The following is a 27,933-nucleotide window of genomic DNA, read 5'->3' as shown; positions in this document are numbered from 1 at the left end:
ATAAGCACATCGTTCAACTTTGCAGACAAATCCTGCCAGGGCCCTCAGCCTATGCCCTGCCATTCATTCCCCAGCCCCTGGGCACCCTGATGTGCTGGACTCCCTGCTCTTCTTCTGGTCTTGCCCTGGTCTCTCATGCCCACACCCCTTTGCACATGCTGTTCCTTCTGCTTTGAATGCATTTTCTTACCTTGTCCACCTGGAGAGTTAATTCATCCTTCATCCTTCAGGTTGCCTCTGCTAGAAAGCTCTTTTTTTTCTTTTTTCTTTTCTTTTCTTTTTTTTTCCAATATCATGAATAGGTTTTATTTATCTCCATGAAAAGTCTGAATTTTAAACAGATTCTTGGACTGGGGGCTCGTATCCATCAGCTCTTTCAACTTTAACACCTGTCTCATTCTTACTAGCCTTTCTAGAACTGCTACCTTCATTATAATATTCCATGAGTTTTTCTAATTCAAAGTTGGGCTTCTTCGGCATTTTGACTTTTCTAAAAAAGATATCACGGAGCGGATAAATAGATTGGCAAGTCATTTTCTATGTCTTTTCCAATGTTTCTGGAATCAATTTATTGACTACTTCTTTCAAGTCATTTGTGCCTTTCGGGTCACGATTTCTATCATCTTCTTCCGGATTTGGTGGACCTGTTGATGCTGAGCATAAGAGGTCTTCCGAATCTGTTTGCTGCGTTTTTTAGTAAAACCAATACAGAACAGATGAAGCAAGTAACCACCTTTGGTCTTGACGTCAACATGAGCTTCAGTCATGGTCTGCCAGTTTTTGACTGTGGAACTCATTTTGTCATGGGTAAGGTCCATGACATGGAAATGAGTTAGGTAGTTTTGCTCTGAACATCCTCAGTAATTAGCTTGAGATTTCTAAATGCAGTCTTGTCATTCTGCGGATCAGCTAGGCTCACTTCAAAAACATGACTCTTGAGACTATCAGATGCAATTTTGATTCCTTGAGTTCTTGTGACTAGTGTTTTCCCAATATTTCTTATATTGAGCATAGCTGCTGCTTTCACATCATACCAATATTTCTTAGAAAATGCGCCGACTACTTTCTTCTTGACTCTGTTTTTGCCACCTTTTGTAAGGCACTTGTTCGTGCCAACCTCCATGGTGCCGCCTAGAGAGCCAAAAGGCTAGGAAGCCTTAACAGCAGCACCCTCTGCTTTCTGCAGACTTCAATGCCCCTTCTTTGGGTGTTCATGACTCATTTGTTCAAAGAATTTCCCACCATATTTTAGTGGTTAACAGGTTCACTTTCCTTATTACATTGTGGGCTAAGGGGCAGGAGACTGTGTTTAATCCATAACCTCTATCAGAGTGCTGACACATAGTAGGTGCTCAATACTTGTCGATTGAATGTGTGACTTAATGAATGGGGCAGAAGAGGTCCAAGTAAACAGAGAGAAACACCAAGTCTTTGAGGAAGAAAAGGAATTTCTGGCGGTGGATATCAATCAAGGAAGCCTTCCTAGAGGAAGTGAACAGGCTGTTTGTTGATAGGGCAGAGACATTCCAGGCAAAAGAACTGATTGGTCAAGGCAGAGGGGAGCCATGGGAAGGTCTTCTGTCAGGAATAAAAATGTTTGTAGCCAACATTCACTGAGGACCTACTCTGTACCTGGCCTTTTTCTAAGCCCTTACACATATTATTTTCCCATTTAATCTTCACAACACCACAAGAGGTTGGCACTGTGATTATCTCCATTTCACAGATGAGGAAAGTGAAGTTCAGTTACTAGCCGAAGGCATATATGTCCGATAATTTTAAAAATTTTCAATTACAGTTGACATACAACATTATATTAGTTTCAGATATACAACATAGTGGTTAGGCATTTATATAACTTATGAAATGATCCCTCCATAAGTCTGGAATCCATCTGACACAACACCGTTATTACAATATTATTGACTATATTCCTTATGATGTACTTCACATTCCCATGACCATTTTTCCTATAGGTCAGATTTAATGAGAGAAGTAGAACTACCAGGAGTGAGACAGAATATAGGATTTGACCTTTTACAATGGGGAAGCTACTTAAAGATTTGCTACTTCTGAGTCTAAAATCATCAGGGGAGGCAGTCGGATAGGGAAGATGGATGTGAAGTGGGGAAAGCAACAATGAACTGAACCAGTGAGAAGAAGTGGGACTCTGGAGGATGAACAGGCAGCCACCTCCAAGCCACCAACTTCAGTGATACAGGTGACCTGCAGAAGAAGTAGGCACCCTCTGTCCTGAAACTAACCACACACCTGGTCCAGGAGTTAGATGAGCTGAAGGAGGAGGTGAGTGGAGAGCCCAGAGACCTGCATCAACAAGTGTGAAGTACAACAATGCTGGAGCCCTGTGCCCTCCTCAGGAGTGAACGCGGCTGCTGCATCCCTTCTGGAACCACGGACAATTGCAAGAAAGGGGTGTCTAGAACTGTGGCTCAGCTTAGCTCAGCTGATTCAGCACAGAGCCAGCACTCAAAGTCACAACCCAGGCCTGGGGGCACGTGAGGAAGAAATGGCTGGGAAGGTTGATCAGAGCCAGACCAGGAGGGTCTCGACAGCTCACCAAGAATTTGAGAATCTTTCCATGGGATAACAGTGCTGGTTTTAGAGTCTGCGTGTTGAGTTGGAAGCGAAGATGAGACATGCCCCTAGAGATGCCCTGAAGTCTTGGGAATACTCAGGCTGGGGTAGGAGGGCAGGAACCCTGGGATAGATTCTGAATTGGGTGGTTCAGGGTGTGTAAAAGCGCAGTGTGTGTGCGTGTGTGTGTGTGCGTGTGTGTGTGGTGTGTGTGTGTGTGAAGAAGGAGACCAGAAAGCCTGGGCTGAACCTCAGGTGATGCCTGCAGGTGAGACATTAGGTAGAAAGGCTGACAGAACTGTGAGGAGCCAAGGTTAAGGAGCATGGGTAGCTTTGGGAGGCAGAACCCTGGAAGATTGTTTGGCGATGTGCGCATCATGACCCTTCTACCTGGGCAGATGCTGCTCTGATGGTGCCTGTGTCATGTTCAGAGTTGGGCTATTAGGTGGCCTACTGCAGATGCCTCTGCCCACTCTCCCACCTCCGTGTGAGGGGCACGCATGTCCCGCTGTTCCAGCCCAGACTCTGCTCTGGAAGCCAGGAAGCACACATGCCTTCGCCCTGCCTGTAGGGAGCCGACGTCAGTCTGGAGGCCGAGGGGAAACCAGGCACTGCAGTCGAAAGAAGAGGAGCACCAACGAAGGTGGCCTCTCCAGACCTGGGAGGACATCCAGGAAGGAATGGCATTTAAGTAGGAATCTGATCAATCCCCTAGCTCTAATTATCATGAACAGGAAATCCAAGAGCCAGCACTACCATCATCCCGACTGTGTGACCTGTAGGGCCAGCAACCCAGTGTCCTCTCAGCTGTTCTGTGTAGCATAACCAAAAGAGCGAGGTGAACCTGTGGATGAAAAGAGACTTAATAGATGGGTCAGCACGTTGTGACATGTAGACCTTATTTGGATCCTGATTTTTTGAAGATAATGATAAATTACTCTGCTCAGGTTGCCATAACAAAATACCACAGACTGGAAAGCTTAAAAACAGGAGAATTTATTTCTCACAGTTCTGAAGTCCCAAGTCAAGGTCTGGCAGGGTTCTGTGTATGGGGAGGACTCTCTCCTGGCTTGTACGTGGCTACTTATCTTCACATGGCTTTTATTCTGAGGTTGGGGACTTGGGGAGGCTGTGGAGAGAGAGATCACTTCTTCTTCTTATAAGGCCACCAGTCCTATCAGATTATGACCCTACTCTTATGACCTCATTTAACCTTCATTACTTCTAAAACTCTCTATTTCCAAATATAGATACATTAGGGGTTAGGGCTTCAATAAACGCATTTGAGGGAGACATAATTCAGTCTATAGCAGATGACATTTATGATGAATTGGCACTTTGAATGCTGACTGGGTATTTAAGCATATTGAAGAACCATTGCTAAATATCTCTTGGGGTATGGTAATGATAATATTGTTTCATACATTTACATATACATGTACAGTTGAACAATGTGGGGGTGAGGGGTGCTGACCTCCCACGAAGTTGAAAATTTACATATAACTTAAATCAGCCTTCTGCATACATGGGTCCCAATGGCTGATCAAAAATACACTTGAAACTTGAACGAAGCAGGTTTGACCTGCGCGGGTCAATTAGAAAAAAAATCCATGTACAAGTGGACCAACACAGCTCACACCCACGTTGTTCAAGTGTCAACTGTATATAATATATATAAAACATATGTATATATGTACATATAGAATAATATTACCATTATATGTATGTGTGTGATTGTGTGTGTGTGTAGATACACACAGAAATATTAATGGGCGAAAAATCATCTGATGTCTGGGATTTGTTTCAAATTATAGGGGAAGGGGGAATGAATGTGGCTACAGATGGAGCAGGACTGGCCATGAGTCACTGGTTGTTGGGTCTGGGTTATGGGTTCACGGGGTGCATTATATTGTTCTGTCTACTTTTGTATATGTTCTAAATACTCCGTAATAAAAAGTAAAGACGAAAAGTGAGGAAGATTCGTGAACTTTAGGGTTTGGGGGAGGAGTCAGGTATTTGCTAGAAGTTGCTCAGGGGAAGCTCTGAGAGAGTGAGGCTGTTGGGCGTGTGAGGCCCCAGGGGTTCATAGGCACTGGAGTGTGAAGCTGTGCTAGGTACTTGAGTACCAAGTCTCTACACTGCAGAACAAAGACCAATCTCAATGGAGGCCCCTGGCTCAGGACAAGGGAGACCAGCACCCAGCGGGAGATCCCTGAGGGCCTGTGAGGCTTAATTAAGGGAACAGAGGAAGTGGCCATTTGTTCTGGAAGGCCAGGTGGTAGAAGAGGCATCAGGCGGAGACAACCCACTGTGCTAGGAGCAGGGAAGCCTGAGGGTGGAGCAGTGAGAACATGGTCATCCAAGTTCACAACCGAATCTTTGCTAGAATTGTAAGATATTCACCTTTGCTTTAGAAACATTTCTTTTGCGTTCTTACTGGGTGACTTTGAGTAAGTTACTTAACCTCTTTGATCCTCAGTTTTTTCTTCTGTAAAATGGGGATAGTAATAGGACTCACTTCATAGGTGGTTATGGGATTAAATGAGAAAACACTTGTAAGCACTAAAAAAGAGTGTGTATTAGCTATTATTATTATCAGAGTTTCAGGGAGGAAGCCGTCCTCCCCTGGGGCAACAAGGTGGAGACAGCAGCCATTAAAATAAGAAAACCCCAGTGGGGAGGTGAGAACATAAACTCCTCTTTGCCAGCCCTTAACAGGCTCGTGATTTATTTTTAATAAGAAAAAAACTGTTTCCTTACAGCAGTGAACAGGGTCATTTGCGGAAAAGAAGTTGAGAAAGGACCAAGTAAAACCATAGGATCTTGTGAGAAAGTGTAGTTGGCCAGAGATGGTCAGGCCGAGAGACCAGCCAGGGGTCCAGCTCCAGAAACCACCTCTGGTGCTGTGGCTTCTAGAAGTGAAGGTCTATAGGAGTGAAAGGTCAGCCCCTGTGAGGGAGGGGTGGGGCCTGAGTGGGCTCCTCCCTCTGTGGGGAGCAGTGGCCTTTCCCCTGCAGGGCTGTGGCTCTGGGACCACTTCCTTCTTCTTTTTTCGGAAGCCAGGAGAAGATCTGCTGGGCCCTCAGGAAGGATGGGAGCAGATTCCCAATGCCTTACTTAGCCTACCTATGACCCCAGGCGGGGGTGGCTTGAGTGTGCTGGCTGGAGGCCTCTCTCCCTACTTCAGGGACCCTGGAGGCCTGCAGGATGGAGGGGAAGAGTAAAGAGAAACTGGCATCTGTATCCAATCTGGTGACTGTGTTTGAGAACAGCAGGTATGGGGTAGTGGGGGTGGGAAGGGTCACCTTGGCCTCCCTCCAGCCTCCCTCTAGCTCCTCCTCCCTCCCCTGGGCCCTTGGGCAGCACAGACCCTCCCAGTCTCCAGGCTGAGGAATAGGACCAGGGCCAGTAAATCAGGGAATTTACTGGGTGGAGTTTTGGGAACAACACCTGTGGGGGTGAGAGACACAGCATTGGGCAGAGGGAGGAGTTGAACTGCTATGTACTTGCAACAGAGGCCCCAGCCTGTCCCAGGAGCTCTGGACTCCTCTCAGTGAGCAGATCTCTCTCTGGGCCCTGTCCTGGACTCCTGCCTGGGCAGCGCCTGTGTCCCTCAGTCATGGGTTCCTCAGAGCACAGGAGAATGTTGTTGGGGCACCAGGAGCTGAGCAGAGGTGAGGGCGTGCTTGTTGATATGCTGGAGAGACTCCAGACCTGTGTGTAATTATGAGTGAGACGGGGTGGACCGAGCACAGGGTTTGAGCTGCAGAACTCCACCTGTTGCCCCTCCAGAGAAATGATAGCTAATACTCATCAAGCACTTACTCCTGATATATAGGATAAACATGTAATTTATCATTCAAACCAGGACACTACTGACATTGAAAGTGAATGCCATTAAATTTTTTTTGGTGGGAGGAGCGGACAATAGGAAAAGCTGAGACTAAACCAGGTAAACCTGGATGTATGGTCAGCCTACCTATGGGGCACTGTTCTAAGTGCGTTTTGTTAATTATTTCATTTAATCATCTAACAGCCTAACCGGGGTAGGTTCTATTTTTATTCCCATTTTATAGATGAGAAAATAAAGATACAGAGAGGTAGAAAGGCTTTAAGTGCTTTAAGTTCATGGGCAAGGGGCCATGCAGGGGCTTCTGTCTGAAGGGAAAAGACGGGGTCAGATGTGTGGAGGTCATTAGTGGCATGGATGATGTATGTGTGCATGCACACATGTGTGTGCATGTGTTTGTGTGTGGCTTTAATCCACTCTGGAGGCATGTTAAGGACTGTGTTAGGGACCTTCTTAGGTAGGGTTTCCTGGAAATAGACTGAGATAGAGATTTACTTCAGGAGATTTACTAGGTGGAGTTTTGGGAACAACACCTGCGGGGGTGAGGGACACAGCTTTGGGCAGAGGGAGGAGTTGAACTGCCATATACCTGCAACAGAGTTCCCAGTCTGTCCCAGGGAGTTCTAGAGCTGGGATGCTCCTCAGGTCACTCCAAAGGGTTGGGTCCTTATACCCCCACATGGACTAGTCGTCGGATGTGGACTTGACCTTGGGTGAGGCAGCTCTCTTCCAAGGAGGACAATTTCCAGAGAGGAACTCAGGTAATAACCCATCAGCTGCCATACTAACAGCAGCTGCAGGGACAAGCGCCTCAGTCCCGAAGGGGTATAGTTGGTACAGAGCAGCGTCACACAGGAACTGTAGCAGACCCAGGTGCCTAAAAAATGATCTCCATCCAGAAGATTTCTGTCTTTGGATGCTAAGCTCATAGAATTACCGTGATGCCAGCTTGTGGACAGTAAATATCCTAATTACTGGAGGTGAGGGCGTACTTGTTGATATGCTGGAGGGCTGTGCTGAGGGCGCTCAGAGCAGACAAAACCTTCAGTGGGCTTCCCAGCAGGAGCGGCATAGATGTGGACCTGGAAGGGTGGTTCAACTTTCTGAGCCAGGTGACCTTACTCTGCCTCTCCCGGGGTCCTTTGCCAAGCATGTCTGTTTAGCACAGAGGACAGCTCTAGGAACCACCGTCCTGGCCCACCATCCCCATGGGTGTGAGGAGAAGGCAGCACCCAACCCAGCATGCCAGGCGTGCCCGGTGGAGACCCTCAAGTATATGTACTCTGCCCAGACAACAACCCTAGCAGGAGGAGGCAGCCCTCAGACCAGAATGTGGTCAGAGGTAGCCCAGTCAAGAGGGTAAAAGTTACCCCTTATTGTGTAAGGGGCCCCATGCTAGCTGCCTTGGCCTGGGCTTTCTTGTGAGGTCTTCAGCACTTTAGCTGATCTGAAACTAAGGCGGGTGAAGAGGAAAGAGAAACTGGCCTGGGGCACTTGGAGAGAAATGCAGAAGCTGAAACCACATGTAAAACAGAAAACCTGAGTCTCAGCTACTTCCATGAGCCGAAGATCTATAGGCTGAGAAACTGGGCATTGGAGTGCCAGTGAAAGAACCCACGAGGGGCCATTGGACACTGGGTCTCAATCCTCTCTCTGCCGCAAAGTCAAGCTGTGACTTGGGGCAGGTTGTATCGACTCTCTGGACCTGTTTCTCCTTGGCTCAAATGTGCAGGGGCAGTTTAAAGTGAAAGCTCAGGAGCCAGCCTGCCTGACCTGAATCCCACCTCTGCCACCCCCTAGCTGAAATGTGCTTATCTTCTCTGCATCTCACTTTCCTTAGCTCAAAATGGGAGTAATGAAAAACTTTTACACAGAACGTCGGAGATTCTGTACCTGGCTGGTTTTCCATTTCCCAGCCTATCTTTCTCATAAGGGTGCCTACCTGTGCTGTCGTCACAAGCCATTCCACACCAAAGGGAATGGAATGTAGCCCAAATCGTTGGATATATTCGGTGAGGGTGGACTCTGTTTTCTAAAGAAGTTAGCTGGCCTGCAGACCCAGTAAGTATAGTGACAGAGCTGCCCTACGAAGGCCCCGTCTCTGGTAGCACAGGAAAGCTGCTCCCAGGCTGGTTTTTGCCCCCTGCTGGAGGTGCATAGGGCATATAGCTCCTACTGAAAAGCCCTACCTTTAGCAGCTCTACCCTCCCTTCACAGTGTTCTGTGACTCCCACCTTCCCTTGACCTGTCAGCTACTAAGGTTTTAAGGCCTTTCTTGCTGCAGAGACTAAAAACAGGGGCAAGGTCCACAGATGAGGGTGACTGGTGGGGAGGGGGATGGCTCTTAAAAACCTCTGTGTGCAGAAGGAAGGGTTCCTCACTGCATTTTAAACAGGGAAGTATGTAGTTCCCCAGAGAACAAAACACAGTTCAGGATGACTCATTTTGAAGACTGGTGTTCCCACCAAGAAAGTGTTAGGAGGGAAGTGGATATTTTACTTACCAAATTCTTCCTGAGGGCCAGGTATTCAGGGGCCACTGCACACGAGTGATTTGCATTAATCACTCCAAAATCCCCACCAACGAAGCACTATTGTTCCTACTCTACAGACAGGAAACGCTCAAGTCCGCTCTCTTCTCAGGACACCAGGAGCAGCACCTGGAGCCCACGTGCTGGAGGCCAAGCATCATCACCCTGGGTGCAGGCCTCCCCCACCCACAGGGCCATGGCAGAGGCCCGATGTGGAGGAGGCCCTGGGGTCTGAGCCCAGGACTGTCAGCAGGAGGTACCTGAGCTCCCTGAAGAACAAACTGTCCAGCGGGGCCTGGAGGAAATCTTACCAGCCCGGGACCCAGACGGGGATGCAGGTGCCTAAGGGCTGGGGTAGAAGTGGGGAACTAGGAGTCCCCTCCACCGCCCTCCTCCTCCCCATACGTTCTCTCTCAGCCAGAGTCAGCACTTCCCCAGCTGGAAGCTAAATTCTCTTCCACTAAAGGCTTTTAAGTGTCTAATATGCACCGCACTGCTGGTACTATTTCACACACCCCTCAGTGTAGAGTCTTCTGGGCAAGGAAATCAAAACTCAGACAGCTTAAGGAACTGGTCCAAGGCCACACAGCTAGGAACAGTCTCCATCTTGTGAACCAGATACCCTACCCTGGTGTGGCCTCAGTTTACCCACTGAAGGAGGTAACAAGCCCAACTAGAAATAGAGATCAGTGCTAATTCTTGCCCTTATATTGATCCCAGGCAAGTCACCTCCCTTCTCTGGGTTTCAGTTTCCTTGTCTGTGGAGTTCAAGAGCTAGGCTGCACGATACTGTGTACCTGGAGCCAGACTGCCAAGGTTCACATCCCGGCTCTTTTGCTTACAAACTGTGTGACCTTGGGCAAGTCACTTTAACCTCTTCGTACCTCAGTTTCCTCACTCGCAAAATGGGGATGGTGATCATAATAGTATGTTCTGGTTATTAATTGCTTCATAACAAACCACCCAAAAATGTAGTGTCTGAATACAATTTATTATTTCTCATAATTTTGTATGTTGACTGGAATGCTATTGGATAGTTTTTATATTGGTCTCGCTTGGGTTTGTCCTAGTCAGCACAGGCTGCTATAACAAAATACCGTAGACTGGGTGACTTACACAACAGAAATTTATTTTCTCACAGTTCTGGAGACTGGAAGTCCAAGATCCAGGTGCTTACAGGGTTGATTTCTGGTGAAGCCTTTCTTCTTGGCTTGTAGACAGTTGCCTTCTTACTGTCTCCTCACAGGACTTTTTCTCTTTGTGGCATCTCTTCTTGGTATCTCTTTCTGCTATCTCTTCTTCTTCCTAGTGTATTAGGGCCCCACCCTTATGACTGCAATTAACCTTAATTACCTCCTTAAAGGCCCTATCTCTAAATACAGTCCCATTTGAGGTTAGTGCTTCAGCATATGAATTGGCGGGGAGGGGCACAGTTTAGTCCATAACAGGGTCTCTCTGTGGCTGCAGTTACATAGCGGCTGGGACTGGAATGTCCAAGAAGCTCAACTCTCAAGCCGGGTGCCTGGCTGGATGGAGACAGCTGGGCTCAGTTGGGATGCTGGCATGGCTGGGCCCCTGGCTCTCTCTCTGTGTAGTCTCAGGGCTTCTTCTCTCCATGTGGTTTCTTCACGAGGTCTCTTCACCAGGGCAACCAAACCTCCAGATATGGTGATTCGAGGCTCCCAAGAGAGCACAGGCAGAAGCTTCCAGGCCTCTTAGGGCTTAGACTCAGAATTGGTACAGCCTCACTTCTGTCCAATTCTCTCAGTTAAAGTGACCCCAGAGCCAGCCCAGATGCACCATGGGAAGGCATGAATGCCGGGAGGTGTGTTTCACTGAGGCATCTTTGGAGACTATACCCAAGGTCCCCATCAGAGACCAAAGCTGTCCCTCTTCTTCTCCTCCCCGCAAACACCCTACAGGAGCCTGAGGAGAAGAGAATCGTCCAGGAGCTGCTGGAGACAGAGCAGGCCTACGTGGCACGCCTCCACCTGCTAGACCAGGCCAGTGGCCAGGATGCCCCTACTGGACCCCCAGCACCCGGGTCTCCTCTCCCTACTCCTGCTCTTCCTCTCGACCCACCTCGTCAGGGCTAAGAATTAGAACCCCTCAAATTGATTTTAGGAAGTCTGAGTCCTTTAACCCCATTGGCTGGAGTTGGGGCAGAAATCAGGATTTAACCCATTAGTGCCACTCCCCATTTCACCCTGGTGCCTTGTGCCTCACGTATAACAGAATACACACCAGCCAGTCTTTCCAGGCCCCACAGAGCATCCCCATCTGTCATCCCAATGTCAACATCTTCACCATTATTACCCTTTCACACTTTCTTAAGGAGCCCCTAGGCTAGAGGGTTAAATCATTTAACATCAGCAGAGGGCTTTTTAGCCTGGCGAAGGCCAAGACCTTGACAGACCCTGAATTGCCCCATTTCTGACGTTCATCAGCTGCTAACCTTTGGCCAAGTCCCTGAGTCTATAGGCCTTGGTTTATCCATCTGTAAAGTGGCCAGAATATCCCTGCCTATCTCTTCTGGGGTTCTTGTGAGAATAATGGGATATCAAGGAGGCGAAAGCCTTCGGTAGGCTGGGAGGGTCCCCGAAGTCCCTGGGGCTGTGTTTGTCTTCCCCTGGGCTGGTGTGGGTGGCTCCCTCTCTGCTGCAGGCCCAGTAATCCAATGGCGGCTGCAGGTGTTCTTCCAGGAGCTGCTGAAGGAGGCCCGAAGCAGCAAGGCCTTCCCTGAGGATGTGGTCAGGCTCATCTTCTCCAACATCTCCTCCATCTACCAGTTCCATGCGCAATTCTTCCTCCCAGAGCTGCAGCAGAGGCTGGATGACTGGTGAGGTCCACCAGGAGCCCCTGAGGCCCCTGACCACAGCTCCCAGTGTACTGGGTTTGGCCTTTTAGGCCCCTGCCCTTGCTGTGTGGCCATAGCAGTCTTCTGCTCTAGGCTCATTGTCTTCATGGCAAGGGGCTTGGAGGAATGAGCTGTGGGAGGCTGTGTGTGTGCGTGTGTGTGTGCATGCGTGCGCGCGAGCCTGTATGTGTGGATCAGGTTCTCACTAGGCTGAGTGACAGGAGCCAGTGGAAATAGCCAGTGTTAACTGAGAGCTCCCTACATGACCGGACTTGGGCTTTATACCTCACTTATTAACTCGCTTAATCTTCAAATCAGCCCACTGTAAGGTGATGGCATCGGGTTATGCAAGAAACCCTCTCTGCTTTCAGAGATGACCACTAAAGCATTTAGTGGTGAAATTACTTGCTTTATATATTTTACCAAAGAAATGCCATGATGTCTGGGATATCTTTTAAAATTCTTTGGCAAAGAAGAATGTTAGGAATTGTTAGATCCAGTGATGGATACATACGGTTCATTTTTATATTCTTTTTATTTTACCTTGCTTAAAAGTTTTCATAATAAATGTTTTTGTTTGTTTGTTTTTAAAAAAAGACAATGCTTTGAGGTCACCTACCATCATTTTCATTTGTCAGATGGGAAAACTAAGGTACAGAGAAGCTAGGTGATTTGCACATGAACACACAGCTAGAATAAGTGGTACAGTTGGGAATCCAGCTCAAGCAGGGCAGCTCCAGATGGTGACTCCTGACCGCTCTGCTGTAACAGTTCCTGGGTTGGAGACCTTCGGGCCCTACCACAGGATGGTCCTGGGTCAGTTCGTACCCCTGTGAGCCTTGATTTCCTCATCTCTAAGGTGGGCCAAGAACTGTTGCCCTTGTAGGGTTATGAAAATTAGATGAGATGAGACATGCAGCATGTCTCAGGCACTGCTTGGCATGTGGCACTTGTTATTGTTACAAGTGTCAAGTTGTTGTTGACCTCCTGTTCTGGGCCCAGCACTGTACTGGGCCTTTGGGTGAGCCCAGTCCCTGGGAGAGAACAGCATCTGCCCTCAGAGGTCTCACAGTCTAAAGGGGATAAACCACACACACGTGTGGGAGGATGACACATCCCCCATTGCCTGCACCCAGAAGTGCAGCAGAAAGGCTGTTTGGGGAGGTGTAGGGAGCCTGGCATCAAGGTCCTCAGGCTGAGGACAACACCTGGATGCCCCTCCTGTAGGCCAGCCACCCCCCGCATTGGTGATGTGATCCAGAAACTGGCTCCCTTCCTGAAGATGTACAGTGAGTATGTCAAGAACTTTGAGCGAGCTGCTGAGCTGTTGGCCACCTGGACTGACAAGTCTCCCCCCTTCCAGGAGGTTCTCACCCGCATTCAGGTGAGGTTGGGGTGGGGGCAGGGCAGAGCCTGCATTGCCACCCTCATGGGCAGTAGCTCAGTTTCCCCAGTGATTTGGGGCATCTCCCAGGCTCAGTGCTTCCATAGGTCCGGGTACCTACCTGCCCAGCCCATTCCCCTGACCCTCAGGGGCAGCCAGAGCCACCCCTCCCCACTCTCCCCCACAGTAACCCCCAACCCCTACTCTCACCCCACACTAACCCCCACCCTCCCCACTCTCACCCACCCTCCAATCTCACCCCACACTTACCTCCCCACCCTCCCCAAGAGCAGCGAGGCCTCTGGAAGCCTGACCCTGCAGCACCACATGCTGGAACCTGTGCAGAGAATCCCACGCTACGAGCTGCTGCTCAAGGAGTACTTGCAGAAGCTGCCAGCCGAGGCCATAGACCGAGCCGATGCCCAGAGTGAGGACACCCCCGGGGGACCCAGAGGTCCAGGGATGCCCGAACTGCTCCCATGTATTTAATGAGCACCCGCTAAAATGGTTATGATGACCGTCAGCCATCAACATTGGTCGTTGGTACTTCCTAGACATTATACTATTAGTCATTTTTTACAGGCAAGGACACTAGGTCCCAGAGAGGTTAAGTGACTTGCTTAAGGTCACACAGCCCTAGAAAAAAGCAGTGCTGGGATTTGAAGCCCTGCCTTTTGGAAGCCAAAGCCCATGCTCTTTCCACTGTACCCTCTGGGTCTGGCTTGGTTTAGGGAACTGCGAGACACGGAAGCCAAACACATAAGCCCTGTCTTTGAGTGGCTGCCAGTCTCTCCACCTGGGTGGGAAACGGCCCCCAATCATCCGGGCACCCCATATGCTGGGCTGCGCAGACAGGGCTGCTCCGGAGGCGCTCACAGCAGGCCCTGAGGCTACCTCGTTAAGCCTCGAGGACCTTCTACCTCAGCCACCAGCCCCAGAATTTCAGGGGACAACTCTGGCTCTTTTACCCTGTCAGAAGCCCTCGACATGATCTTCTCAGCGGCGCAGCACTCCAACGCAGCCATCACTGAGATGGTGAGCAGCCCAGCCCTCAGGGTGGAAGCAGCGGGCATCTTCTGGGGCCCTGTCACCATCAACCTGCCCTCTCAGCCTCCCTCAGCCCACCCAGGTCTCTGTATCTGCTCATCCCCTGATCCTGCCCATGGCGCCGGTCAGCTATGGCCCTCCCTCTCATACCCTGTCCCGGTCCATACAAGGCCAGCCTTCCAGAAGGGGGTCGGCCCTGCCCAGCCTTTGCTGAGGATGCACCTCCGTCCCCAGGAGCGGCTGCAGGAACTGTGGGAGGTGTACCAGCGCCTGGGCCTCGAAGACGACATAGTGGACCCCTCCAACACCTTGCTGCGTGAGGGCCCGGTCCTCAAGATCTCCTTCCGCCGCAGTGACCCCATGGAACGCTACCTTTTCTTGGTAAGGAGATGCCGGGTCCATTCCTACTGGGGAGGGAAGTCATGGGCCACACTGCCTAGGTCCTTCCTGCCCAGTGTCTGCCTGGCACTGCAGGAGGAACAGGGAATAACTTGCTTCTTTGTCCTTCTCTGCTTTGTCACCTGGGTGACTTTGGACAATCTTGGCCTCAGAGATTTCTAACTAATAGGTTTCCCAGACATGCCCTAGGAAGCAACAGAGTCAGCATTTGAATTAGGTCTGGCTCCAAAGTCTGTGGTATTTATCAGTGTTCTAGGAGTGCACAGCCGGAGGGAGTTAGGTTAGCTACTAGAAAGAACTGCCTCAGTTTGCACTGAAGAAGCCAGGGATCTCCTGGAGATCTGGAAACTGGTCCTGACTAGAGGTCTCGGGGAGGGTGCTACAGCTCTAGTAAGCCCCTGCCGCCCTGAGCCCCCATGAGAAAGGCCTCATAGGTGTCTGAGCTCTGCTGTGGCCCCTGGGTGCCCACAAGTAGGGCAACCCAGTAGTGGGAGCTGGCCCAGAATGTGGGGAGAGGGGAGGGAGATCAGTGGTGCTGGGCCCACCTTCAGGGAAGCCCCACCTGAGCATCCTTCCTGCCTCGGCCACTGCACACACACTCATGTTGTGTCTCCTGCAGTTCAACAACATGCTGCTCTACTGTGTGCCCAGGGTCATCCAGGTGGGTGCCCACTTCCAGGTGAGGACCCGCATCGACGTGGCTGGGATGAAGGTGAGAGGCACCCCAATCACTATTGGGATTCACCCTGAGGGTGGGCCTTAAGTATGGGGAGTAACGGGAGGGGCCAACCTGGGTTCTCAATCCAGGAATCCAAACCGCAGCAGGTCCTGGGCCAACATGGAGGTGGAAGAGTTTGCGATTAGAGCTCTCCTGTCTGGGTTCCCAGCCTTCCTGTCCATGGTCCTCCCCAGCTCCCACAGGCCTGGCCTACCCTCTGGATGGCATTCGTTATAGCTAAGCTCATTCTGCTTTCCCCACTACCTACACCAGTGCTTCCAAAACTTTAGTATGTGCATGAATTCCCTGAGGGTCTTCTTAAAATGCGGGTTCTGATTCAGTGGGTCGAATGGGACCAGAGATTCTACATTTCTCACCAGCTCCCAGTGATTCTGGCACTGCAGGTCCACAGGCCACACTTTGAGTAGGAAAGGTCTACCCTGTCATCTAAGCTCCTAGCTGTGTGTGTCTTCATTTAGAGATGGCCAAATAGGAGTGGGGACAGCAGTCCATAATAGTGCCCATTGACTGGGCAGTCACCGTGGATCAGGTCGTGCATCATCCCATCAGATCCTCATAACAGCCCTGTGATGTAGGGGCTCTTATTATGCCCTGTAGTTTGGGGTTTTAAATCTTTTAAAAATCATATTTCCATTACTTTAAAAATATAGATTATATACATTCCAAAATCAAACAATACGAAAATATATGCAATCGCCTATCCCCTAGCTCCCCTTTCTGGAGGCAGCTTTGGCTTATTGTGAGGCCTTCCAGAGGTAGTCTTTGCATACTCAAACTGATTCTATATTTATTATCACTTCCTTACTTTTGCTTCACATAAACGAATGGTGTATGTGAAAACCGCTTTTCACATACACTGTTCTGCACTTTGCTTTTATAACTACCTACTAATTCTGGAGATTGCTGCATGTCAGCACTTGAGGACCTTCATTTTCCTTTCGAAGAGCTACATGGTGGCCCAGCATGTGGACATATTGTGATTCACTCAGCCAGCCCTCTACTGAGGGACGTTTAGATTGTTTTCAGGTGTCAGTCTCTGCAGATGAGACTGCATTGAGTTACTGTGTGCAGTTTGCCTGCGTGTGAGCGTATATACGTGGTTAATTCCACTTTTAAAAATAAGGAGAAAAACTTTAGTACATCCAGACGATGGAGTATTATTCAGTGATTAAAAAAACGAGCTATTAATCCATAAAAAGACATGGAGGAAACTTACATGCATATTACTAAGTGATATGCATGGTGGCCTTTGACCACCATGTTTCCCATTGGCCTATGACCCCCTGGCCTCCTCCTGCTTGGGTGTCAAGGAGGCCTTGTTCTCAGCAGCTGATGCTCCCTGAGATCTGACTTGGTCCTAATGTTGTGCCATCCTGTAGAGGGCCAGTCTGGAATGTGAGCACACACACTTAGGGTCTCCACGTACCATTGTGCGGATTGTGCACTGCACGAGCACACCTCATCCACAGCAGCAGGGATAGATGGTATAGTTACAATTCTCATTGTCCAGCAGATGGCAGTCAAGCGTCTTGTTCCAACAATATCTGACTGTTCCGCCAGTTTGCCAACAGATGTCAGTAAGGTGTTTTGAGGAGGTGATGTCTTCTAATTAGCACAAAGGCACTGTATGGGCTAGCAGTGGCCTGAAACCGCCCAGACTTGGGGGTGATTGAGACTGGGCATTCAGGAAACTGTTCTCTAGAAACCTTCGTCCTGTCCCTCTGCAGAGGTAGGTGACCATGGACCCTCAGATCAGGAATTCCCTCCCTCCACCCATTTCTATTAAAAGCATCATATTCTTACCTCTGGACTCCAATCCTTCTTTTCTCTCTCCCCTCTCCCCCACCCAATCAGTCATAGAGTTTTGCCAAATTTCCTGATACTGTCCCCCAGGTAGAAAACTTTCTCTCTCCCAGGTGCAGGCAAGCCCCCTGGGCAGGCCTGCCCCATTTAGGGCATCACTTCCCAACTGGCCTTTGGGCTACTGGTGTGCCCCATTCCCTCCAGATCCAGCCCTTTATCCCTTACACACAGCTGCTGGAGTGACTTCCCAAACACCTTCTTCCACATGAGCTTCTCCATTTATAAACCCTTAGAACCTCTCCATTGCCATGAATATTGAGTCCAAATCACATCAGGTCGTTCTAGAGAGAGCAGACTGATTCTGTGGGCCTGAAGGGTAGACAAGGCCTAACGTGAAGAAGGGCATGCCCAGAATCTATGCTCTCTGGCGTGTGGTGGACTGCTCTGAAAGTGGTCACATGTGGCAGGGAGCCAGCAGAGGGGCTCAAATGTCAGATGAGTTCAGCGACAACAAAGTTTCCCTACACTAGGGCTCTTGGGCTCTAGGGCTTTATGTCTTAGCTTCCCTTTGTGACTCCACACTGCCTGGGAGAGATCTGTGCTTATAGGACTCTGGGGATTGAGTGGAAATAGGCATTCTTTAATTTTACCCTTAGGGGCCAAAAACCTGAGTTTGAATCCTCATTCTGTCCTTTAGATGCTGTGTGACCTCAGACAGATCTCTTGCCCTCTCTGAGTCTCCATTTCCTCATCTCTTAAATGAGGGTGATAATAACTGCCTCCCAAGATTGCTGTGAAGATTTCCTTTAACTTTTAATTATGAACATTTTAAACAGAGAAAATGGTACAACGAACCCCCATATACTTATTACCTGGCTTCAACAATTGTCAACTCAAAGCCAGTATTGTTTCCTCGGCATTTCTCCTCTTAATCTCCTTTTCCACTGGATTATTTAACAGCAAATCCCAGACATATAATCATTTCACCCATAAAGACTTCAGTATATTTCTGTAAGAAATTAGAACTGTTTTTTTTTTTTTGGCCTCAAGGGTGACAACAGTACCATTATCATATCTCACACGTTGATAATAATTATTTAGTAACACTAAGATACTTCGGTTTTCCTTGACTGTCTCATAAATGTCTTCTCACAGCTGATCTGTCTGAATCATTTGTGATATGCTTCTTACATCCCTTTTAGACCATTAAACTTCTCTCTCCCACTTTTTCTCATTTATTCATAGAAACAAATCAGATCATTTCTCTGGTAGAGTTTCTCATAGTCTGGATTTTGCTGACTGCCTCCCACCACTTCATTGGTGTTATTTAACATGTCCCCTGGTCCCCATATTTCTTGTAACCTGGTAGCTAACCTAGAGACCCGACCAGATTCAGCTGTGCAGGAGGCGCTGTCCTCAGGAGGCACATAATGCCCATTAAGCGTCAGAACTGATCAGTAGGTTCAGCAGTTGAGCGGATTAAATGAGAACATGTATGGAGAGCCCTGAGCTCAGTGGCCGTCACTTAGTAAGCTCTCCCTGACTGGCAGCTTTCATAATGGCCTTGGGACCCTGTGACATTCTGGGACAAGAAGATGGTGAAAGAAGCGGGGGATCTGTTTGATCTATGAATGGGGCAATCAATTCTTTCATTCACTGTATGAGGTAGAGGGTCTTAGTCTAGACCCTCCATCTGCTCTTGAAAAAATCGTGTTCCCAGATCCAATTTGTGACCCAACTTCCATTTCTGGTGAATCTTTTGTCAGGAGCTGTCGCTTCTACCTCACACTGGGCCAATTTAGCTACTGCTTAAATTCCAGAAGCGTAGGTTCCACTTGCTTAGAGGAGGCCCAATGCATTTGCTTAACCATGGGATTAGGGAGGCTGTGAACAAGCTCCCTATCCCTGTCTCACAAATTTAAATTGTCCTCTGGGCACAATCCAGCTCCCACTACCCACAGTGCCTGGGGGTGGGGGGTGGGGCAGGTGGAACAAGTGTGACCAGCCGTCTCCCTCTTGTTTCCAAGCAGGTGCGGGAGCTGACTGATGCCGAGTTCCCGCACTCCTTCCTGGTGTCTGGGAAGCAGCGCACCTTGGAGCTGCAAGCCCGGTAGGCGGGCAGGCGCGGGGCGGGGAGGCGGGAAATTGGGAAGGGCTGCTCTCCTCAACATCGGTGTTCACTTTCTGAGCAGGTCCCAAGAGGAAATGATTTCCTGGATGCAGGTATCAGAACGCTCCAGGGCCCCTAGAATTCTGACCCTACCTACCCAGGCTGAGGGGACGGGAGGGCACATATGTGTGGGGAGAAGGAGGGGATCGTGTGTGTGTGTGTGTGTGTGTGTGTGTGTGTGTGTGAGCACGCGGGCCCAGCTGCTCTCTGCTCTTCCTCAGGAGTTGCTCTGTGGCAGTTTGGAGAGTCAGACCTGAGTTCAAATCCTGCTGTCTCTCACTGGCTAGCTGGTAGTCTGAGACAAATCACTTAATATCCCTGAGCCTCAGTTTTCACATCTGTAATCTGAGGATAATAGTTTCTCTTCCCTTAAGTCAGTCAATGTGTGCTTATAATCCAGCATCAGTAGGCTTTCAGCAATGTTTGTTGAATGTGTGGATGGATGGACAGATGAGCACGCCCTCCCTGCCACCCTTCTAACAACCTCCCCGTGCCCCTCACCCCTCAGGCCTGCCAAGCAGCCATTGACCAGATCGAGAAGCGGAATGAAACCTTCAAGGCTGCAGTCCAGGGCCCTGAGGGAGATGCTCAGGAGCAGGAGGTAAATGAAGACTGCGTCCTTGGCTGGAGCCGCCAGTCTCACACAGGGCTACTCCCTCTCTGCTCCACCCAGGCCTGCTTGGAGGGCAGGGAGTGTCACCCCCCCCCACCCCCCACCCCGGAGTGATTTGAAGGACCTGGGAAGCCCACCCATCCTACCTAGAGGCTCAATACGAAAGGTTCTCCATTAGTAAACCATTCCTGTGGAAGCCTCCACATGCAGCTACCCCTAGGAAGGACTTCAGGTCTATAGAGCTCTGGCTGTGGGGGGCAGTGCGGGTTTGGGCTTGAAAGTGCCTGAGAAACGTAAGACCAAGGGAAGGTGCAGCATCAGGGAGAGTGTCTGTGACTGAATTTCAAATTCAGCTCTGTACTCCGGCTTGCTGGGTGTCTCTGCTGAGTCTCTTGACCTCTCTGGGCCTCGGTTTCCTCACCTGTAAAACAGGAATAATAGTAAGTGACCTATCATACCGTCTTCATCAGTTCAGTCAGCTCTACATGGAAGCCACTGGGAAGCACCACACACATAATGCTGCCACCAGCAGATGGGCAGGGGCTCCAAAACCTCAGGGAGTGGGCAGAAGAGGGTCATGAAGTCTCTGCCCTGCTGCCCCAACAGCTGCAGTCCGAGGAGCTGGGCCTCCGGGCACCACAGTGGGTCCGGGACAAGATGGTGACCATGTGCATGCGCTGCCAGGAGCCCTTCAACGCCCTGACGCGCCGTCGCCACCACTGCCGGGCCTGCGGCTACGTGAGTGCTCCTCCCAGCACCCCTGCCTCCACCAGTCCTACCCTGGCCTGTGCCTTCCATGCTCAGGCCCCGCTCGTCCCTCCCCACTAACCCTGCTGGCTTTACCCAGTGCACCCCAGACTGCTAGGTGCCAACTCTGAGCCAGGCATGTGAACTACTTTGTCTGGACCTCACGGGCGTCCACCTGTGAAGCAGGGCCTGCGTTATCCCCATTCTACAGATGGGGAGATGAGGCTCAGAGAGGTTAAATGGCTTGCTCAGGATACCCTCCGAAGTGACCCTGTTAATCCGCCTTCTTTCTTACCGCCATTTGTCTGGGCTCCAAACCCAGTATCGGGAAATATTCTTTAGTTCCAGGGTGAAGGGCATCCAACCCCCACAGCTGCTCTCAGGCCTTGCACCCACTACCTCATCAGCCCCATGCCTGTTAAACCCACCCCTCATTGTCCTCTCTTCTCAGATAACAGTGCCCTCCTCTTCTTGGCAAGTCCTCAGCACTCCAGCGCATGATCAGCTCTACTCCTAATTCTGCTCTTAGTTTCCTCGCTTGTACCTTGGGGATTATAATACCTACCTCCAGGATGGTAGTGAGGACTCGACGAGAGAAGGTGCACTCCCTTCCCTCTCCTCCCTTCCTTCTGCCTCCTCAAGAGTTCAGGCAGGGCTCACTCAGAGGAGCGAGCCACCAGCTGCTTGAGGAAGGGACCTGTCTACTCCACTCCTCCCTCTTATCAGCTCAGGCCCAGTGACCAGAGGCAGATCTTGCTTTGCTTTTTAAGCACCTGCTGCACTTGAATTGTTCTCTGCTGACTTTACTACCCTCTCCGTTTACCTTGCAAACAGAGAAGCCCTTTACTGTAGTCCTTAATTACCTCTGGTGGGGATAGGAGACCAGCTGGACAGGTTCAGTCAGGGAAGTAGCCCCAAAATGTGTAAAACTGCAATCAGGACACAAAGTAAATTTCTAGGACTGGGGACACACCTATGTTCAGATGTAAGTGATAAGTTACATCCCAGAGCCAGATAGAAAGGATCTGGGGATAGCTACTGTTCTCGGTAATTCTATCTGTAGATAAGCTTTGAGTCGATTCACATCTGTGACTTTGTAAGTAGTGCCTTAAAAATTATTAAAAATAGTTAAGAAATACAAAAAGCACAAAGAATAGTATAATAATACTCATGTACCTGCCTTCTGGGTACATGGAAGAAATAAAACATTCTGACAACGAAATGAAAGGTATGATCTTTAGTTGGATCCTGGATGGGAAAAGCAAAACCAGCTACAAAAATTATTGGAACCATTGGGAGAAATTTAATTATGAGTCATATGTAGATAATATTGTATCAATGTTAAATTTCCTGAGTGTGATCATGACATTGTTGATAGGCAAGAGAGTGTCCTTATTCTTATTTGACATCAGCTACATATTTAAGGGTGGGGTGTCATGACGACTATAATTTATATTCAAATGGTTCAGAAATAAAATACATATATACAGAGTCAGAGAAAGCAAATGTGGCAAAAATGTTAACAATTAGGGGATTGTGTGGTGGTGGGGTGTCATTGTATTATTCTTTCAACTTGTCTGCAGGTTTGACATTTTTCAAAATAAAAAGTTGGTGAGGAGAAAATAAATACAGACTAATATTATAAAAAATTAAATCTCAATAGAAAATAAAATACTCCCTTTGAAATTAATTTAAATAAATTTATTTTTAAAAGTTAAAAAAATAAAATACTCCCAAGGTAGTTGAAATCCATGGTGTGAGACTGTGTGAGGTGCTCTTGGCCTGATTTTGAGGTTTCTCCTGCCTGTGCATACTTTTGTACCCTGTGAGTCATCCTTTTGGTGGTTTGGTGCCCAGTTTCTGTCTCCCGCCTGCCAGATGGGAATCCTGGTGGGGCAGGGTGGGGCAGGCCCTGGCCTTCTCCTGTGGGGCCCTCCCTGGTAGCGTGCTGTGTTGGGCACACACAGGAGCTCCCTGATGAATATCACTTCCTCCTTGTCTCTATCTCTTGATCCTCATTTCCAACCCCACATCCCAGACTCACTGTGACACCCCTGTCTTCCTGGAAGTCACGTCCTACAGTACCCCATTTTCTCTTCGAGTCTTGTCATGCCTCTTGCACCCAGTATCCTCAGCATGATCTATATTAGCCTTCTTGGAGGCCTCTCCATGGTGGGCTGGGGGTGAGCCCCACTCCACAGGGTACCCAGGGCAGGTCTTCCTGGCAAAAACAACCAGCCCATCACTTTTATATTAGAACATGCTTGACTCTAGGATTGAGTGGAACCGCAAAATTTGCATGACTCTTAAAGCTAAACTGCTGGAGGGCCAGTTGTGCCCAGTGAGCTGTGGGGCCCAGAGCAATTCGCTGCCCCCTCTAGGTTGCCCTGTGCCCAGCTGTTAGGTGAAGATAAAAGACCCAGTGCTGTTTACCTGGTGGGGCTGCTGTGAGAGTCAGGTGAGATCGCAGAGGGGGCAGAGAGCACTCGGAGAAGTGAATCAGGTGCAAGGGGTGTGTGTAGAGCAAGCCCCTGGGATTCACAGCTGCCTTCACAAAAGGGGACTCTGAAGGGGAGAAAAGTTGGGGTACCTGCAATGGGGGCCAGATCTGACCTCTCTCCCTGTACTGTGGCCTCCAGGCGGCCGGGCTTCTGCCAGCATGGGAAGTACTCTCTGCCTCCATTCCTTCCCTGAATCTTGCTTTTTCTTTCTCCTGTCCTTGGTTACTCTCACGCCCGCCTCAAAGGCCAAGGTACAAGCATGATCTTCCCCTGCCTCCCCTCCGTTCCCAAGCCCCTCCTATCTGTCCTCTCCCAGGTGGTGTGTGCCAGGTGCTCTGACTACCGGGCTGAGCTCAAATATGATGACAACAGGCCCAACCGAGTCTGCTTCAACTGCTACACATTCCTCACCGGAAACGTGCTCCCCGAGGACAAGGAGGACAGGAGGCGGGGCATCCTAGAGGTGAGGGCCACCGTTCTTCCATTCAGCAAGTGGGTGCCAGGCACCCACCACATACTGACACTGTCCTAGGTGCTGAGGAAAAGCCAACTGTGGTCACACCCTCCCTCCTCTCTCTGCCCACAGACACACCCCCACCCTCTTCTTCCCAAACAACTGGGCCCGCCACCAAATCGAAGCAACTTTGGGCTGCAGGCTGTCATCTAGGCTCTCCTACCTCTCCTCTGTGTCTCCATCCAGGAGTCTCACAGCCTCTCTGGACAGTCCCTGTTCACATCCCCACCCCCTGCCCGACAGTCCCAGGGGGTGAAGAGGGCTGATATTACTGATTCCAGTTTACAGATGGGGAATCTGAGGCTCCAGGTCAGGGTCCCACTGTTGGAAAGAAGCAGATTGAAGTCTCCATTCTAACTGGAGGGGACTTCAGGGACCTATCCCATGGAGATCCAGGCCCAGAGAAGTGACTTGCCCAAGGTCACCCTGTGAGTTAGGAGCCAGCTCTCTAACTTTGCCACAGATGTCCTCTCTGCTGCCCTTGGGGCCTTGCTGAGCCACTCTCCACCCACAGGCACTCCTCAGGCTGCTCAAGTAGTGCCGGTCAGCATCGATGGGGCATTGTGTTCAGCTTCTTGCTACAAATGCAATGTAACTCAGCCCAGACACCAGTGACCACTGCCCTCTGCCCTTCCTTCATTAAAGGCCAGGTTGATATCCCACCATCCCTGGGAGGTGGGAGAAGACCCCAGCCTATTGCAGCTGAACACAACTCCCAGGTTTCAAGTTGGTTCTTTTCCATGGACATCTGCCTGGTTTCCAGTTCTCCCCATTTTTCTATGTCCAGCCCTTGCTCATGCCCTCCCTGACCATTATGCAACACAACCTGCTTCAGGAGAGAGGGGATGATCGGCCCCTTCTCAGGCTGTAATTCCATTCCCTGGAAGGAGCCTCCCAGCATCTGCTTTGAGTTCAGGCTGGCTGGGGTTTGGCCGGCCGTGCGACCACAGGCTCATGATAGGACCTTTCTGAGCCTCAGGGATAAATAACCTCTCCTTGCAGGGTTGCTGCAAGGACTAGAAATAGTGATTGTCAAGCCCGCAGACCAATGTCTGTCACACAGTGGGTGTTCTGTTCCCTGACGGTCCCTTTCTCTGGTTTTAGAAAGGGTCCACCATGGGTTCTGAGCAGAGCCTAATGTGCAGCTTCCTACAGCTCATCGGCGACAAGTGGGGCAAGAGCAGCACCCGGGGCTGGTGTGTGATCCCCCGGGATGACCCCCTCGTGCTGTACATCTATGCTGCCCCTCAGGTAATGCCACCCCCAGGCCTTGGCCTTCTTACAGTATGTGGGAGAGGGGGAGTATTGTTGGCCTCATATGTTAGACGAGGAAACTGAGGCCTAATGAGGACATGGTTCCCTCCAGTCACAGGGTTAGTGGCTTTCAAAGATGGTCCCAGACCCCAGGTCATAATCGCTTTGCCCATAAGGGGCAACCAGTTCTCTTTCTGGATGCCCTCCCATCAGCCTGCCCTGCCTCGTGGGTGTGTGGGGAGTGAGAGGTGACCTTCAAATGACTGGGGTGGTGGGGCTGAATGGGAGGACAGCTAGTCACCACTCTCTTCTCTCCCAGGATATTCGGGCTCACACCTCCATCCCCCTGCTGGGCTACCAGGTGTCAGCTGGACCCCAGGGGGACCCCCGGGTCTTCCAGCTGCAACAGTCAGGCCAGCTCTACACCTTCAAGGCTGAAACCGAGGAGCTGAGGGGCCGCTGGATGAAAGCCATGGAGCGGGCGGCCAGCGGCTGGAGCCCTGGGGAACCCAGTGATGGGGATCTGTCTGACTGAGCCACAGCTGGCCACTCCCCCCTCAAAGCCTGGTTCCTGCCACAGTCTACCCCTGCGTCCTCTGTGAACCACCACTCCAAGCTGAGGTTTAAATAATCGATTTCTAGTCATCTTGTGCCCAGACTGTGTGTCCTGATTTGGCATTCAGAAAACACATGCCTGTTTCTTTGGGACCAAGCTCTTGGTTTGCTCAGGGGAATCCTGGGACATGGGACTTTCAGTAGTAAAACTAGGGAAGTCCCAGGTCACCAGGACTGTTGGTCACCAGGGTGGTTCTCAGCTTGAGCTGCTCAGTAGTGTCACCTGGAATCTTTAAAAAATACCCATGAAAAATAAAATAAAAAATAAAAAAACAGTGCCTCTAGCCATCATCGAAGATTTCTGATTTAATTGGTCTGGGTTGGGGAGGCATGGTTATGTTCAGGAATACCCACATGAATCTAATGTGCAGCCTGGATTACTCGGATGAAGAAGAAAAAGCAAATGACTATTGATTGAGCACCTATCAAGTGCAAGGCATGATAATAATAATCGTGATGATGATAATGATGATGATGATGATGATAAATAATAATAAACATCTACTGGGCCAGGCACTGAGTGATACGTGTTTTACATGGATTACTTCATTTTACCCTCAGGAGTTATAATCCCCATTTTCCAGATGGGGACATCGGGCCTTAGAATGGCTTAGTCATTGGCTCAAGGTCACACAGCGGGTGGATGGCAGAGCTGGGTTTTAACCTGGCGCACTAAGGTCAGAGCTCTTTCTGTCAGGTAGCAGAGCAATAAGGCAAGCAAGAAGGGGAGTCCAGAAGGAGAGGAAAAGGAGGGAAAAAGAAGAAAAGCTGGGCGAGACCAGGAGGGAAGAGGTGGTAGCAGGAGGGAGGGCAGGAGCACCTCCCTGGCTCCTTGGCTGGTGAGCGAGGCTGCTTTTTCGTAAGAAACCACCAGGAGGTGACAGTGGTCAGCAGGCCATATGCAGTGGCCCCAGCCTGGGCTCACACCCTAAGCCCCTTCTGTCAGATCCAGACACATCGAGGCTCTGCCCTTGAAGAAGGCAAAACAGACAAGTCATAGACCTTTGTCCCCTTCCAGGCCTAGCGGTTCGCCTGCCCCTGCCCTGAGGCTACCTGCCACCTATAGAGTGTTTAAAAAGCCCAAGAAAGCTTCATTGGCACAGTCTCTGGGGACCAGGCTGGCCATGAGTTCATCCTTTTATTCAACAAATGTATTGAGCATCTCCTATGAACCAAATGCAGTTCCTGTGCTGGGATACAGCAATCAACAAGACAAACAAAATTTTTTGCCTTCATAGAGATTATATTCTAGTGTGTGTGGGGGCGGGGCGGGCGGGATAATCAACAAAATAAGTATGTAAAACATAGAACCTATTAGATTTGATAAGTGCTTAACTATGGTGACAAACCATCTCAGGACTTTCCTAGTTTTAAAACTTAAAGTTTCAAGTCCCAAGAAACCCTGCAGTTCAGACAAACCAGGATGGATGATCGCCCTGGTGGAAGAAGAAAAAGCAAGGAAAGGAATGAGGGAGAACGGTGTGCGTGCGTGCGTGCGTGTGTGTGTGTTTTAAAGGAAAATCAAGGGAGGCCTCACTGAAAAGTCGATGTTTGGCAAACAACCTTGAGGAAAGAAATAAGGGAAGGAGCTATGCAGACATCTGGGGAAGAGCATTCCAGGTGGAGAGAACATCCAGTGCAAAGGTCCTGAGGTGGGAGCCTGCCTGGTGCATGCAAGGAACAGTAAGGAGGTAAGTGTGACTGAAGCAGAGCTGGCAGGAAGGAAGTCATAGCAGAAGACATCAAACCATCCCTAAAACTAAGGGTGGAGCGAGGGGAGGCAGATACGAGGCCCTCCGAGGGCTGAGTGAGAGGGGAGTCATTGGAAGGATCTGATTTGGTTTAACAACCCCCTCTGCTTGTTGCAATAGACTAAAAGGAATGAGGGTGGAAGCAGTTCAGAGGCCGTTGCAACAATCCAGGTGAGAGGTGACGGCTTCCATCAAGGTTGGAGCAGTGAAGGTGGTGGGAAGGGATGGGATTCTGGATTTATTCTGAAGGAAGAGTGGAAGAGAGTCTCTTATAGAGTGAATGGGGTGGGAGAGAAGGAGGAGCTAGTGGTGCCTCTAACCTGAGAGCATGGAGGACGGATCTGCCACTAAGATGAGAAGACAGTGGAAGGGCCGGCTGGGGAACAGCAATACATCAGGAGCTCTGACGCGGACAGGTTGCAGCTGAGTGCCCTTTCCAGTAGTTGGGCATCTGAGCGCAGGTGCCAGGTCTGGGCTGGGATGTAGACATGGGAGCTGTCATCCCAGAGATGGGGTTTAAAGTGTGCGCGAGACAGGAGAAGGAAGAGGTCCAAGGACTGAACC

At 49.9% G+C, this 27,933-nt stretch overlaps 1 protein-coding gene and 1 pseudogene across 1 annotated transcript; one reads left to right on the top strand and one right to left on the bottom strand.

Annotated features, from left to right (window-relative positions):
- Positions 1–324: 324 nt before the first annotated feature.
- Positions 325–1,123, bottom strand: LOC120597568 (40S ribosomal protein S3a-like; annotated as a pseudogene).
- Positions 1,124–5,647: 4,524 nt separating this feature from the next.
- Positions 5,648–26,119, top strand: FGD2 (FYVE, RhoGEF and PH domain containing 2). The gene is made up of 16 exons (XM_039856114.1): positions 5,648–5,870; positions 9,088–9,313; positions 10,898–10,978; positions 11,666–11,814; positions 13,060–13,216; positions 13,505–13,643; positions 14,193–14,251; positions 14,498–14,644; positions 15,282–15,374; positions 19,235–19,314; positions 19,397–19,427; positions 19,883–19,975; positions 20,594–20,725; positions 23,552–23,698; positions 24,854–25,000; positions 25,323–26,119. The coding sequence occupies exons 1-16, from the start codon at positions 5,803–5,805 to the stop codon at positions 25,536–25,538; spliced, it is 1,965 nt and encodes a 654-aa protein (XP_039712048.1). The 5' UTR covers positions 5,648–5,802; the 3' UTR covers positions 25,539–26,119.
- Positions 26,120–27,933: the final 1,814 nt, after the last annotated feature.

This window comes from Pteropus medius, unplaced genomic scaffold, assembly GCF_902729225.1.
Source record: "Pteropus medius unplaced genomic scaffold, Ma_sr-lr_union100, whole genome shotgun sequence".
In the NCBI taxonomy this organism is placed as follows: Eukaryota; Metazoa; Chordata; class Mammalia; order Chiroptera; family Pteropodidae; genus Pteropus; species Pteropus medius.
This window is presented reverse-complemented; position numbering and strand designations above follow the sequence as displayed.